General features: G+C 44.0%; 2 protein-coding genes and 1 long non-coding RNA gene across 4 annotated transcripts in view; 1 reads left to right on the top strand and 2 right to left on the bottom strand.

The window, feature by feature from the left end:
• Positions 1-1,533, bottom strand: part of LOC111833546 (EVI5-like protein) — a 41,188-nt gene extending 39,655 nt beyond the window's left edge. For both annotated transcript variants that reach the window (XM_023791917.2, XM_023791914.2), the window contains exon 1: positions 1,106-1,533. The gene's annotated coding sequence lies outside the window, so the exon portion shown is untranslated. The remainder of the gene's footprint in view (positions 1-1,105) is intronic.
• A 5,359-nt stretch (positions 1,534-6,892) lies between these two features.
• On the bottom strand, positions 6,893-10,196 carry LOC111833543 (uncharacterized). The gene is made up of 2 exons (XR_002835782.2): positions 7,700-10,196; positions 6,893-7,432 (listed from the first exon to the last, which is right to left on the bottom strand). It is a non-coding gene; the product is annotated as an uncharacterized lncRNA (long non-coding RNA).
• Positions 8,974-14,878, top strand: LOC111833541 (ATP-dependent RNA helicase DDX39A). Its single transcript, XM_023791903.2, has 10 exons — positions 8,974-9,077; positions 10,195-10,403; positions 10,702-10,829; positions 12,095-12,371; positions 12,481-12,599; positions 12,755-12,886; positions 13,722-13,831; positions 13,964-14,108; positions 14,197-14,344; positions 14,600-14,878. The coding sequence occupies exons 2-10, from the start codon at positions 10,196-10,198 to the stop codon at positions 14,614-14,616; spliced, it is 1,284 nt and encodes a 427-aa protein (XP_023647671.1). The 5' UTR covers positions 8,974-9,077; position 10,195; the 3' UTR covers positions 14,617-14,878.
• The last annotated feature ends 485 nt before the right edge of the window (positions 14,879-15,363 follow it).

Here is a 15,363-nt window from a genome sequence, read left to right on the forward strand (position 1 = left end):
GACGCATCAGGCCTTTGGTTGTCTACTCCATAATTTAATATTAATATGCCATTTGTTCTCCACTGGATTTAAACAAGGCCACCAAGCATGGGTGCAAAACACTGAATAACTGGAGAAGAACAGCAAAACCCATCTAATTTTGATTGTATACTCATAAATCAATGAGCCTGACCACAACATGGCCCCAAAACTTATAGATATCCTCATACACAATATCTGTTCCTGTAAGCTGTATTCTTTAAGAGTGAGAAGTACAGTTTTTAATAAGTTAAAAAGGTAACTAAATTAACTGCAGGCTTAGTAAATACTGTACTTACCAGAGGAAGGCGTCTACAAAGAGGGTCTGTTGCATACCAAATTAAAAATTAACTAACGAAACTAGGATATAATGCTAAGTCGTGTTGGTTATGTTGCTGTGGCCCCCGGCAACACATTCAGAAGTTCTCACCTTGCCTTTGGCCACTGACACAACCGGGAGGAAGACTGACAGCCATTTATTTCTGCTACAGTCTTCCATGCTCATCGGTCTCACTGGCCAGCTGACTACCTTTTTAATACCGTAAACCGAATCCACTGAGTGAATACTAAAGACCGTTTAACGTGCGCCACCTTATGCTGTTAAAACATGATTTTCATCATTACCATGGATCACTAGCGATATGGATTGTTAAACACCCCAGACTGCTTCTCACGTTTGCTGGATACTGAGGCCGTTTAAAGATAAGCAATCCTGTTATCCCGTTTCGATGCGCTCTCCCATGTTCCTCCATAAAACATGATTAGACGGATTAAAAACGCGACGGCTGCGTTATTTACCCCCGTTTTCTGTAAATGGGAGAAATTTGCAGTGCACAGACGCAGAAAGAGAGAGAGATCATAGCTGTCGCGGAACGTGGAGATGATGATGATGATGATGATGATGATGTAGCTTAAAAATACACAGGCATTTCTCTGCTTTGTTCAGAATAGAGCCTTTCTTGTCCCCCTACCATCTCGGCTCAGAATTACAATTGTAAAGAAATCACACAAAGGACCAATCAATTATTTAGCACCAAGCAAGAAATAAAGTACAATCGATGATAAATAAATAAAAAGCACTGCTCACCTCAATTCAGAATCCATTCTTGTAGCGGTTCATTGAAACGTGCGAAGGACGATTTCTTTTGTGGATGCGGATGCGACAAAAAATCTTTTACAATAAGAGATTAAGGGATTTTTAATAGGCGAGCGGAATTGAAGCGCTGTGCTCCGGCACTGGGGGAGCGGCTGAGCCATTCAATTAAAAACCTCTTAGCTGTCAGTCGGCGCGAGCTTCCTCAAGGAGACCTCGAGGCGACGCCCACGCGCGGCCGCGAGGCCCGTCGGACCCGCCTCCCGCGCGCCCGCAGCACCGCTTCAAAGACGAAAAACCGGCAAACTCCGAACCGAGCTACCCGCAAGAGTGCCAGTGACACTACGCTGTCTGGCTGGCCTGTCCGACCGCGGCCCGGGGACTTCTTATCCGGCTCGTTTGTTTTCCATCCTTGCACTGGATCACACAGTATCATGCAAAACAGTTGTTCTCTGATTGACAGCTAGTTAACCAATAAGAAAAATCATTCAACGACTTCTGGAAAATGACAACAAATACCGCGTTCCCTTTTAAAATTTAAGACAAACCTATTTACGTGACAATCTTACCCGCTACATTTATATAATTTAATATAAAAGCAATCAAAAATAGCAGTATCATAAAATGCTGTTTAAATTCTTTTCGTCATACCAGCGTAGATAATGCCAGCTTGTGCCAATTGGTAAGGTGTGGACGACACATGTTGGCAGCCTACTATGCTATTCCGTACAAATCAAATTTTTGAAAACTCATTTTTTTGTATTACCAAGCAAGTATTTTGAATCTTATCATGATATTAGTCGCAGTATTGCCTGAATCGTAGTATTTGGAAAGAGAATCATTTGCATTCGTTTCTTACAAACAGAATGACATCCTTTCAAAGGATTTGCTTTAGGTGCGATAATGTTTTGCAACACACAAATGTCATGTCTGGTACAGTTTGCAATCAACTGTTGCGGTTTCTTTTGTTACCTGCAACTTATGTAAATGCCTATCCAGTAGGCTGTACTTACGCACATAGTTGCCAGAGGATGCTTGATAGGATGTTTATTGACCACTGTCTGGGCAAATGTGCATCACATGTTAGGAGTGTCTCAACTTTTTGAACAACTTTGTGAATTTACTTACTCTATGATAAGGTGCATGTATCAGTTTGTCAACAATGGGCAGGTATTTGTCTGATCTATTAGCAGGTAAAGGTCAGAGTGGTGGTCAGATCCATGTAGTACAGATTACCGCTGCTGGCAGTAAGGAAGATGTCAATATTTACATCTCTTGCTTTCTCATAATTTAATAAAAGTGGAATATGAAATGTATGCGTTTGCCAGGATCTCATCAACCTTGGAATGTCCCAGACATTGTGAACACTTACCTTTCTAATATCTTTATGTTATTTCAGGCAAATAATCCAACGAGCTCTGGAAGGGCAAATTGCGTTGAAATGAAGCCAGATTAAACAGATCCAGCCCAAAAGCTGGGCTGACACTAAGCGTCTGGTGAGCCCTCTGCCAACAGTCAGTAAGTATTAAAAAACTTAGAATAAAGTCATGCGCCACCCCCCATCCTTATTGCCACCGTGCTTGAATACTTTCCTGCTGTTTTAGCACGTGTAACAATATTGACACAAATTACAGTGATGAAGGAAATGAAGCTATAAAACAATGACAAACAGAATCAATACATTTTACAGTGCAATGTTTTTATATGAGTAAAGCATAACAGAATTAATAAATAACATATAATCTTCCAAATTCTCTAAGTCTCACATCCCTCATAGCAAACAATTTATACAGTGATTTTAAATGCATCTGTTTTTTTTAATGTAGCAATTATTGCTAAAAGCACATTTCCCCTCCTTGTAGCTAATAATGCTTGTTGTTTATTGCTTGCTGACTTTCCAGGATACATGTGGGGCAACTGGAGCCTGTTTTGGTATCTAGAGGCACGTGGCACAAGAGCCCTGGATGTGATCCCAGTCTATCACGGTGCACAAGCACAATGACAAATGATCACACATTGCAAGCGGTTTAGAGACACCAGTTTGCATAACCACATGTTTTTCGGTTGCAGGAGGACACCCATCCAGACAAGGGTGTAGGAGAGAGTGTAATATTCCTAACCATAGCCCCCTGAATTTTTTCTTACCAATCAGACATGTAGCCAATTAGAATGTGCTTCAGCCGCCGACTGGTGAGATCCATGGAGGGGGAGCGCCCCCCCCCCGACGAACTATTCACCACATAAATACCCTTTAGACACAGTATATACTCATTAAACCAGATGTGACAAATGTCCGTGATCCCCATCATTACTACTTATGCTACATTCCACAAATGTTCTGTCTCATTTTTTTGTTTGTGGCATAGGTCTCTTAGAAGCAGGACCAGCTGCAAATTGAGACCTGTCATGAAACACGGTGTGAATGCTTGAGTGCTTCGGGTCAAACAGGACCTCGAATTTGCCAGATGGTCACGAGGAACTGACTTGGAGGAGATGTCATCCTTGAAGGGAAGCAGCAGTGGACAAGGACACATGGGTCATTGCATGTGCATTCGTCAACATGGCAAGAAGAACCAGCAGAGGGAGCAAAGGGTCAAAATACACAGAACGCTTCACACTATATAGACTGAAGGGAATTTTTCAGTAGACCAGTGTTTCCCAATCCGGTCCTCAGAGACCCACAGCAGTCAAAATTTTTGCTCCCTCCCAGGTCCCAGTAAGAGGTAGGAGAGAGCAAAAACGTGGACGGTCTGGCAGGGAGCTCGGAGGGAGCAAAAACATGGACAGTCTGGCAGGGAGCTCGGAGGGAGCAAAAACGTGGACGGTCTGGCAGGGAGCTCGGAGGGAGCAAAAACGTGGACGGTCTGGCAGGGAGCTCGGAGGGAGCAAAAACATGGACAGTCTGGCAGGGAGCTCGGAGGGAGCAAAAACGTGGACTGACTGTGGATCTCTGAGGACCGTATCGGGAAATACTGCAATAAACTATGGTGGCCAGGTTTCTACAAATAAATTACTATTAACACCTATTGCTCAAGGTCAATGAACTGTGTGACAGTGAGGGTGGAGTGTTATGATTTAGTGGGTTGTCTGCACACCAGTTTACAACAAATACAAGTATGTGCAATAACCAGCTGCCGTGAGTCTTCCCAGTGGGTGTTACCTCAACTCCCTGGGATCCATTATGGTTTTATCTGGAACAAATCTATTTACTTTGCCCCAGGGTGCAGCAAGAGAGTTCCACCAAGCGCTTGAATTTACAGCATTCTGAGTACAAAAAAAAAAATCATTTTTGGTTTTCACCAGAAGTTTTCAGGTTCATAGCTAGGATAGTCCTCTGTTCTACTGTCTGTCCTCTGTTCTTTTTACAGAGCAAGAGGGCTTTAGAGGGATACTTGTCAAAGCTGTAGTGTGAGACTTGTATAGTGCTGTGAAAGCTAGTTTGCATAGAGGAAAACCCATGAATTTGATCCATGGGAGAAGATATGTGGATGTCTAGGAGATGGACACAGCTGCTGTCTTTGCTTGTAAGCGAGTTCACCTGCACACCAGGTGCTGAGTTTGGAATCTTGGAGAGTAACACAAACACACATATGGTTGCAGTCTGTGGCTCCATGCCAGGCGGCGGTGACCTGGATTTGTGGTTTAAAACTTGTGTCAATGACACAATGACGGAAGAGAGCCAGCTTGGTGGTTAAGGTTCTGTTTTTACTTTCTGTGTTTTGTGTCTCCCGTTCTGTATACGTTTTTCACGCCTCCTTGTCGCTTTTACCCAACACACGTGTCTTCTGTTATAAACATCCACCAGTGCAGCATGATGGAAAACAGACTATGTGAGTACTTGACCAGCACCCTTTCTCTCCCATGCATGTTACGTAAGCCCCCTCCCTTTTGGACGCCTTGAGCCCTATGGAGGTGGCCCTGTTGGGGCTTGTTGAGCCTGGGGATCCTTCGAGGTTCTGCCCGCCTCCTAGCTCCCTGCCAAATCAGCACAGGCACATGCAGAGCCACCTGAACCACAAAAATTCAGCCTGTATGATGTGGGCCAATCAGCCACATAGGTAGGATCTAACTTAGTTTAAACAATGGTAAATACCTACACCTGTGTCCTCACTCCAGGTATGCAATGACGAGCAATAACTTGAAGGTGTAAGCTCAGTGTTAAATTATGAACCATAATTTATTTGTTAATAATGCAATATAGTAACACGGTGAGTGTTGTAGGCCTTTGTTAGGGTGATGATTGTATAAAATTGTATGTTAATATTATTACATTTCCTGTCATGTCTCTTTACGGTAATTTACAGCATGTGGCTCAGTGGGCTAAGCCTGTGTGCCTGTAATCAGAAGGTTGCCGGTTCAAACCCAGCCTCAGCACATTTGCGGGTTCTTGAGTGAGGCCCTTAACCCCCAGATTCCTGGGCACCGCAACAGGTGGCTGCCCTTTGCTGACAACTTACTCTAAAAAGAGCAAGTTGAGGGAGGCGTAAAAGACTGTTTCCCCATGGGGATTAATAAAGTATTATTAATGTAGTTTCCCTACTCCTTGATATTACTTGTTGACAGGAATTGCTTTACAGCACGTCCCATGCAGTGCGTCCCTTTACAGCACGTCCCATGCAGTGCGTCCCTTTACAGCACATCCCATGCAGTGCGTCCCTTTACAGCACGTCCCATACAGTGCGTCTTCATGAAGCCAGACCATATGTGTAAAGGTTACATCAATAGCCAGATGTGGTACGTTCACCTTTCAGGCATCCTGATGTGGGGTTTTGATTAATGACTTTGACAACGGAACAATACACAAGAGCTGCAAACGAATAATTATTCCTCAGAAACTGAACGGTAGTTTGAAATATCGTGAATATGTCGTTACATGTTTGAAATGCCATAAGGGTCATGGGAAAGTTAAAGATGCGGGTGGGGTGTGCTTTAGCCTCGCATTGCATGCATGTGCGTGTGTTCTGCATCACGCATTTACAGTGGTGTGGAGTGAGCATTTAAAGGCTTTGCAGATGGGACCAGACAGGCATCAGGTGGATTACATCCTGACAGCACAAAGTCAGGTAAGATTACACTAGTGTATTTTTTTGCCTGGAGTTGTGTATCTTAGTATTAGTGACAACACAATTGATATTTGTTAATTAAACTGCCAGCATGTATTACACTACATGATTTTCAGTTAAACTGTTCACTGTGAGCCTTACATATGTTTGAATATAAAAAGCACTAAAAAGATTCTGGCACTAGTGGTTACATCTTTTTCCACCCTTTTGTCTTCGAACCTCAAATCCAGTGCAGGGTCGTGCTTGGGAGGGGGTGCTGGAGCCAGTGTGGGGCTCCAGCATGGGTACCTTGGACGGGCCAGTATCCACTTCTTCATCTATTAATTTGGGATGATGTGAGTGAGGGTTCAAAGGTCCAATACTGTTATTATAACGTGGCGTTTCTTTACTGATATTAAACATAACCCAGACTAATTCAGGTTTTGTTTTTGCTTTCTAAATACAGGATGATGGCCGGGTTGCGGGAGGCAGCCTCTGCTCAGCAGAACCGGCTGGAAAGCTTGTGCTCTGTAGTGATTTCCTGCAGCCCTCAGGCAACAAAAAGTGACATGCAGGAACTTCAGGTTGGACTCGTTATGCTTCTCATACCCTGGCCTTCGTTTCCCTCCTCGGTGAGAGTACACCTGTCACACACCCCATCTGTTTCCACTCCTTGCATGACCATCCCTCTAGATTTTACATTTAATTCATCATAGGTTCAGTACAATGGCAGCAGTGATCCTTGTGATTATAAATATTTATTGTTATGAATAATGGTTCAAGAAAGCCAACCTAAACTTGCAAATCACTAGGTTACAATTGATCTTAGGACATAAATACAAAGGGTGTAATAACAACAGACCTTTATGATCTCTTCTTTGTTCACGCACAATGACAGACTGAGCTATACTCCCTGTTCTTTAAACCTTGTTTCTTTTCCATTTTCTTATCGAATGTGGGTCCTCACACATTAGCCACCCTCCCTGGGGTCCAGCTGCACTCCTCTTTCAAAGCGGAGTCTGTCCCTCCTCCCTCAGCAACTCCCCAACCCCAGGATGTTCAGTGCTCCTAAAATGGCATGATTTTACTCTCAGAATATATCCATCTATGTACCTTCTGTACCATCAGCCTGTTTCAGGCTCCCCATCCGGTGGCTACCAGCCATTGTTCAGAAACAAGGCAGATGCTTCCAGTCTTGTGACCTCTTCCTTGTCTGAAGCACACGCTGCACTTAGGGCTGTCAGTCACCAAACTGGTTTCCTTGGGCGCCATCTTCAGGCTGGAGGACAGTTAGCTGGGTCAGAGGTAAATTCATGCAACATCTCCAGATATATTAAGGCTAGACTGTTGCTTCATGTGCAACCTATTGCAGTGAACCATTAAATTTGATTCTCAGCTGTGTAACTGCTATTCTCCGGTTCAATTATTTCAGATATTTTCAAAACTGGGTTTATCAGAAATTACTTATTGAATCTACTGAGGGTGCTGATTCTTGTTTATCTACTGAGCACTCTGACTCCATTATGTTCATCAAACTTTCAGTCACCTATGTTGAGTCCTGGCACAGGGGGCCAGAAGCCGATCCCATCAATACATCCATGGATAGAATTCCAGTCCAATACAGGGCATAAGCTACATGTCGCCGAACTATTCTTCAGATGTTCGATGAAATTCTGTGATACAGAGAATTTCCCTGTGAATAAATACTCACATAGACCTCATTCTAAATGTACAAGATTCATTACCTAAACAGAAATGACAAATATTAAAATCAAAGAAGAAACATGCCCTCACTGTTATATAACAATACAGAAATATGGCAAACTCAGCTTTGACAGAATTGTTGGCATTTTTTCATCTGCAATTAAACAGATTCAAATCACAGACCCCATAGTTTTACCAGTGAAATAATATTTTTACGTGCAACATCTTTACACAGCCAAACATAAAGTCCTGCTGAATCTGTGAAATATTTTGAGAATCATTTGGCTTCAAATTCAGAAGCTGATTAAATACAGGGTGATTGTCAAATCAGTACACCATACACTCCATTACTATAAACTGCTGAAAAATGTCTCAAGTGCTTCAAAACAGTTGCAACTGCATAATTATAATAATGGATATCAGTAAGAAAACTGTCCATCTCACAATACAACGTGGCTGGTTCACATTTTATCTCAAGCCGAACATGCCCGGAAGAAAAAAATGCTAGTTCAGTGGGGCACTGAGATCTTCATTTGTGGTTTTTATTATATTTTAAATGGTAACCTTACAAAGTATGTACCGCATATTAGTATCACATTAATAGTTTACCGTGGGAATACATAGCAGTGTGGCGGAGCGAACAACCAAAAAAAACAGCGTTAGATAATTAAGTTGACCTCCTTAATGACATTTATATCTAGCTTTCAACTTTATGAGAAAGAAATTAATTTTAACGTTTTAATTAATTCAAGGAACCTGTAATTTTACAACTGAAGCAAGCTTGCTAAAACAGTGCCAAATCGTTTACTGTAATGTGTAAATTAATGTTATGAATTTTGTGTGGGACAGCATCTAATGTGCCGTACGCATCTATGAAATATATTTCTTGTTTTCTCTCTGTTGATAGATGCATGACAGTAAGATAATCCTATACCGTACTATACTCCACCGTTTCATTTAATAAGTAAAGCTATGTCGTCAGTTCTACTTCCGAGCGGGTAAGGTAAGGCCCACCTACTTTTTCGACGTTGTTCTTTTGATTGGCATGTCAAAGGACCATTCACAATAAGGATAATGAAACTTCGTGAAGATTGGCTTCCAAATTAGCCAATGGAAGCAGTAGATATTTCGAGGCGGCAGCCCCGGAAACTAGTATAAACTTGAGGCCTGCCCATGTGGGTTGTAGCATTGTCGGAGCGGATTTGAATCGTCAGTGGAAGGTAAGGGCAATCAAATGAAAGATATGTGCTGGACTGAGGCAAAGTTACTATTTAGTTACAGACTTATTACAAATGATATACTTATTCGTTCTAAAGTGAAGATTTTTATTGTGTCGATTGCGTGCAATTTAGGAAATCGTGCGTTTTAAACGGAAAGCGGGGTTTGGCTAATATGCTAAGTGCTATGTTCATAGAATGGTTATCCGGGTCTTATTCGATCCAATCCTTAAACCTACAAATTATAGTTTAGCAGTATGTTCTTTCTACTGCCAAAAGGTTTGAATTGCTGCACTGAAAATGTAGATTCGTGTGATCGATTGTAATATTTAACATTATAATGCGGAGCCGAACTTTGAATTAACTGACGCAGGATCTTTTGTTTGTATGGGTAAGCTAACGCTTATGCCAGCCAGCATGGTCACAAGTGTCACAGCTTGAACCTTGGAGGGTAGTCTATTTTCCATTATCTGGTCAAATTGACTGTCATATTAACATGGAAGTTGTGGAAACGTTGTCGAAATTTTTCACAGAATAGCCCGGCTACTAATGTGTGAAGCTGCCTTTTCCGCCAAGACAGACTGTGGCCGGATTATGGCCTAGTTTCCTTGCCTACCGGTGCCTGGAGTCCTCTTCTCGTGACGATCTAACCCGGAATGGCACATCCTTACAAAGCCTTTCCTCGAGGCGATAGGGGTCTTTACAGTTCAATTCTAATTTTGGCGATTGAGTTATTTTAATCTACATTTAATATTTCTGCCCTAACAGCATCATTTAATTAATGTCATTAGCTATACTGCGTTCGTTTTGCCTGTGCTCAACTAGCACGTAATACTCTATCCTGCCGAGGCATTTTGCTATCAGTAGCCTATTAGACGCTTCATTAAAGCATTCGTAAATCATAATAATAAAGATGTGCCGGTTTGGGAGTGGAATTCCACGTAAGCCGTCCGACATGTTTACGCACACAATGAATATCTGCCTACGTATACCTGCAATTCGTGACTCAACCATTGTGTGTTTTTATAGTGCTGACATTTGAAATATTGGAACTAATTCTTCCGATAATTATATGCCATGTAAAGGGAAAGTTGATTAACGACAGCGTTGTCCTCAATAGCATGGCCGAGAACGATGTTGACAACGAGCTGTTGGACTATGAGGAGGACGAGGAGCCGCAGGCAGCCCCGGAGAGCGCAGCCCCCGCAGGGAAGAAGGAGGTGAAAGGCTCCTATGTCTCCATCCACAGCTCTGGCTTCCGAGACTTCCTGCTTAAGCCTGAACTGCTGCGTGCCATCGTGGACTGTGGCTTTGAGCATCCATCTGAAGGTATTGCTCCTGCAGCTCGACAAATACAACATTGTGCCAACAAAGAAAGGACGTGGGTTCCAATTCCAGACAGAACATAAAAAAGAACCTGTAACCCATCCCTCTACTATAAATTTGTTAGGAAAACAAATGTCAAACAAAATGTAAAGGTGGAAGGCATGAGGATGGAGCGGCACAGTGCTTGTTATACAGGTTTCAGTGTCTGCTGCCCTTTCCCTGGCTCTGACTGGGTGTAGGGGGTGTGGTCTCTTGCTGAATGTAGCAGCCTCCTAACCTTTTGCACTGATTAATTTTTCAGTCCAGCACGAGTGCATCCCTCAGGCCATCCTGGGCATGGACATCCTGTGCCAGGCCAAGTCTGGCATGGGCAAGACGGCCGTGTTTGTGCTCGCCACCCTGCAGCAGATCGAGCCCGTGGATGGCCAGGTGAGTGAGTGTCGCTCAGTGTCTGTGAAACGTCTGTGTTGCATGGTACCAGTGTGGAGAGTGTGCTGTGTAATGACTGATTATTGGTTTCTCGTGTTCCCTGCTGGCCGTGCAACCTTGTGATTCCGTCTCACTCTAGCCGTCCAGGCATGTTAAATAGCAGCTCTTTGTATGCGGTCGGAACCGCCCGATGGTAACAAGGGAGGCAGATGTAGTGAGGGAATCAGTCATGGCAAAATGAGTGTAGTTTTTGTGAGGCCTGATTGTTGAGATTTATGATGTGCTGACTTGATGTATGATGATGCGAGGGCCTTTGGATGGGTGGCGTGTCTTTAGGTCCCTCGATCTGGAGCGTGTGACTTAAGGCTGCTTTAAACTTGTGGGTGGATTGTACACTGAGGCCTGATACCTGTAGTGGTGTGTGTGGCTACAATGTAGGGTATATGGCTACCTGCGGAATAGAGTCTATGCAGAAGAATGAATCGGTCTTCATGTTCCACTTGTGATCTGTAAAGTACACATGTTGTGATATGAGGAGAGAAGTCACGGTTTGTCTTATGGGAGAGCAGGGCTTTGGAAAATGTATATATTAATCCTTGTCAGTGCACCTGCTGTTTCTCCTTCATACTGCATTTGACTACTCAATTAATGCACTAAAAATGACTGAGTCAAGTAAGTGTCTTGAGTTACATAATTATAATTGAATAGTTTGACCAAACAGGGTTGATCTTTCTTGTCTTTGGGAACATGCACCTTAGGGTGGTCCAGAAGAAATTAAACTCGCCAAACATAACCATGAAGTCTTTTGTTCTGTGTCTGGCCACTGTTAATCGTGTCAAATTATAAGCCTTTTGGAGAACCTTTAGAGGTCACTGAAAGATCAATCATTTAATACACAAAATGAAAGTACAGAATTAAAATGAATTTTCCACCAAACTTTGAACTGTGAACAAAGGCACTTGGAAAGAAGTTGCAATGCATACTTACTTGTTTACAGCTAAAAATAGGCCTGTTGGCTTTGCATATGCATCATAAAGCTTCATCAGTATGTATCTATTTGCTGATGTCGTATTCTTGCACAAGAATTGTCTAACTGGAAATTTGGCATGGCCAGTTGAGCTGCCTCTTTCAAAGCAGCCTTTTTGTCAATGTGCAAATTCATCAAAGAGCATCACCATTGGTTGTTTGGGTTCTTCTGTCTTCCTGAGATGTGGTCTCCCTCCCTAAACATCTCCAAGTGATCGTGATGCCATGGCTTCCCGCAGGTCTCTGTGCTGGTGATGTGCCATACGCGAGAGCTGGCCTTCCAGATCAGCAAGGAGTACGAGCGCTTCTCCAAGTACATGCCCACGGTGAAGGTGGCCGTGTTTTTTGGTGGGCTGTCTATCAAAAAGGACGAAGAGGTCCTAAAGAAGAACTGCCCCCATATCGTGGTGGGCACCCCAGGCCGCATCCTCGCCCTTATCCGAAACAAGACCCTCAACCTCAAGAACGTCAAGCACTTTGTCCTGGATGAGTGCGACAAGATGCTGGAGCAGCTGGGTGCGTTTGTCTTTCTTTGTGATGGAGTGAAGTTCTTTTTTTTCTTGGTAGCTCCGGTGATCCATTTCTGTGCCACCGGACCTCATTCTAATCCCTTTCCACCTGTCAGATATGAGGCGTGATGTTCAGGACATCTTCAGGCTGACGCCCCACGAGAAACAGTGCATGATGTTCAGCGCCACCCTCAGCAAGGAGATCCGACCGGTCTGCCGCAAGTTTATGCAGGATGTAAGTCTTCCGATTTGACTCGATGTGGTAACACGGCTTGTTCAAAAGAAAGAATTGCCAGTAACACTCTTGATGTCAAAAAGTGAACGAGTTTTGGTGTGGTGGCTGTGCACCTCTTGGTCTTGTGGATAATGCTCGACTCATCTTCCCTAAAGCCCATGGAGGTGTTTGTGGATGATGAGACCAAGCTGACCCTCCACGGTCTACAGCAGTACTATTGCAAGCTGAAGGACAGTGAGAAGAACCGCAAGCTCTTCGACCTGCTCGATGTGCTGGAGTTCAACCAGGTACCCGATTGATCTGCCCCGTGGTTGACTGGGAGGCGGTGAGACACAAATGTCACAGATGGGCTAAAATAGCGTGTAGCGTGTTTACGAGGTGACCGTTTGGGATTTAATATGGCATAATTTGTGGGAGTAAAACTCTGTCTATTTCTGTGGCTGCCATATTTAGTCATCGTTATAAATAGTGCAGTTAGTGTAATTGGTAGTTAAGGGTAGGGAATGAGCTGGCTTCTAGAAATGGCCTGAGATCCCTGTTCTGATGAAATGAGAAGTATCATGGGTGGGCGCGAGGCCTGGCGGCTCAGTCTTCGTCTGTAATTCGAGAGGCAGGATGCTGTGTTGGCACTCTGTGCTGCCCGTGCTTAGATCGTCCTTCACCGTGGTGTTAAATAAACATAGCAGGCATGTGGAGGTGCGCCTAGTTCCCACTGTGAGAACTTCTGCTCCTGACTGAGTTGGACGGGAGAGTTGACGTGCAGTCCAAGGTGTTAATTACACGGTCCTGGTATGGTGTCATTAAGGAAATGGTTTTGCTTGTCTGTAGAGGGGATGCCAATAGATGAGTATCCAGTGACTTCCAGTCAGTCATTATCATAAAACAGGCATCCCTGGGAACCATTTGTCGCTATTTTGATATATCTGCCGCATCCTTGAATTAATAGAGTAATATTCTAAAGGAATGTCTGTGATTTCCTGAAAGGAGGTTTTGGGAGCTTGTGTTAGCTTTGCCTGGATGTCTTTTTTTAATAGTATGGATTGAATAAATTGTTGGAGGAATCGAGAGGCCAGTGTTGGGCGTAGCTTTAACTACTCTGTAATGGCGGCCGCCCGTCCCCAGGTGGTGATCTTTGTGAAGTCGGTGCAGCGGTGTGTGGCGCTGTCCCAGCTGCTTGTGGAGCAGAACTTCCCCGCCATCGCGATCCACAGGGGCATGGCCCAGGAGGAGAGGTGAGTTGGCACTGTATTTAGGGCGGCTGTTCCCCTGCTGAGTGAGCGTCAGCCTCCAAGAATGTGTTGACCTTAAGCGTCCCGCAGATGTGGAACATAACGTTCTGCTTTGTTTTCTACCTTTCTGGAAAGGTTATCCCGATACCAGCAGTTCAAGGACTTTCAGAGGCGGATCCTGGTGGCGACCAATTTGTTTGGTAGAGGGATGGACATCGAACGAGTCAACATTGTCTTCAACTACGACATGCCCGAAGACTCCGACACCTACTTGCACAGGGTGAGGTGGTCACAGACACCCAGAGCTGCATTTTTCGTTGGCCGAACTTGAACAGCGGTTGACCAGGTATATCTCCTCTGCCAAATAGGTAGCCCGTGCCGGCAGGTTCGGGACAAAGGGTCTGGCCGTGACCTTCGTCTCTGACGAGAATGACGCCAAGACCCTTAATGAAGTGCAGGATCGGTTTGAGGTCAACGTGGCAGAATTGCCAGAAGAGATCGACATCTCCACCTACAGTAAGACCGGCTAAATATTCATTTTCAGTCTAAATTCCATAGTTTCTTTGGGGGCTATAGGTTAGGAACCAAACTGAAACACTGGGGTGGTTGTGCTTCATTCCAGTTTTAATCCTTTTGAACAAGTCAGGCTTATAGTTTTCTCCTGATGCTTTTGTATGATACAATTGCATGGATGGGTGTATTCATTGGGTGTGGTTCAGATTTGATGATGCAGCAACCCTAATACAGCTTTTCTTTCCGTTCTCCTTGCAGTCGAACAGTCCAGATAAATTCTCCGGACCAGCAGAGTCCCCCTCCCCCACCCTACTTTTTATTTTGTGTTTCGTTTTAATATGGAGGGTAGGTGGTGGTGTTGAAGGTGCTAAACCTTTATTTTAATGCCCCCCCAAACCCCTGATCATTACTCTGGCAAATGTAACTTGTTTATTGTATTGCTGGGGGTGTCCAGCTTTTAATTTTCTTTAATTGTGGTTTTTTTGTTTTTGTTTTGTTTTTTTGGTTAAAGAAATTAAAACTTTTTATACAATGTCAGTATTTTGTTGCAAGAGCTTCTTCACGCGGTGGGGTGGGGTGGGGCCGGGGGGGGGACCCTCGTGTATTAACATGTCACAGTTTTAATTTGCTCCCTAATTGATGTGTGGTGACTATGCTTTGGGTTCCCAAGGGAGTTTCCAATATTCTCAGTTTAAACCGTAAGAAACGTGCCTTTAAATCCACGGTGAATAGTGAAGCTCAGGTCGGACGTTTGGCGTCGGACCTGGACAGGAGATGACTTGAGTAAAATGAGGTGCTGGAAAAGCTTGTCAGAACTAGTGGGATCTTCACTTGAAATGGGAGTCGGTGCCGGCTGTCAGCAGAGGGCATTGAGGTACCGTCGGCTGGGTTTTCCCTTGGGACCAGAGCCCAGTTCTGTCAGTGTGAATTATGGCATGGTGGGGGGGCTGTTAGGGTGACATTTGAAACCCCCCTCTGTCATGCCCCTGCTTAAACTTGAGTATGATTTCCATACCTAAACT

Source organism: Paramormyrops kingsleyae, chromosome 5 (assembly GCF_048594095.1).
Source record: "Paramormyrops kingsleyae isolate MSU_618 chromosome 5, PKINGS_0.4, whole genome shotgun sequence".
Lineage (NCBI taxonomy): Eukaryota > Metazoa > Chordata > Actinopteri > Osteoglossiformes > Mormyridae > Paramormyrops > Paramormyrops kingsleyae.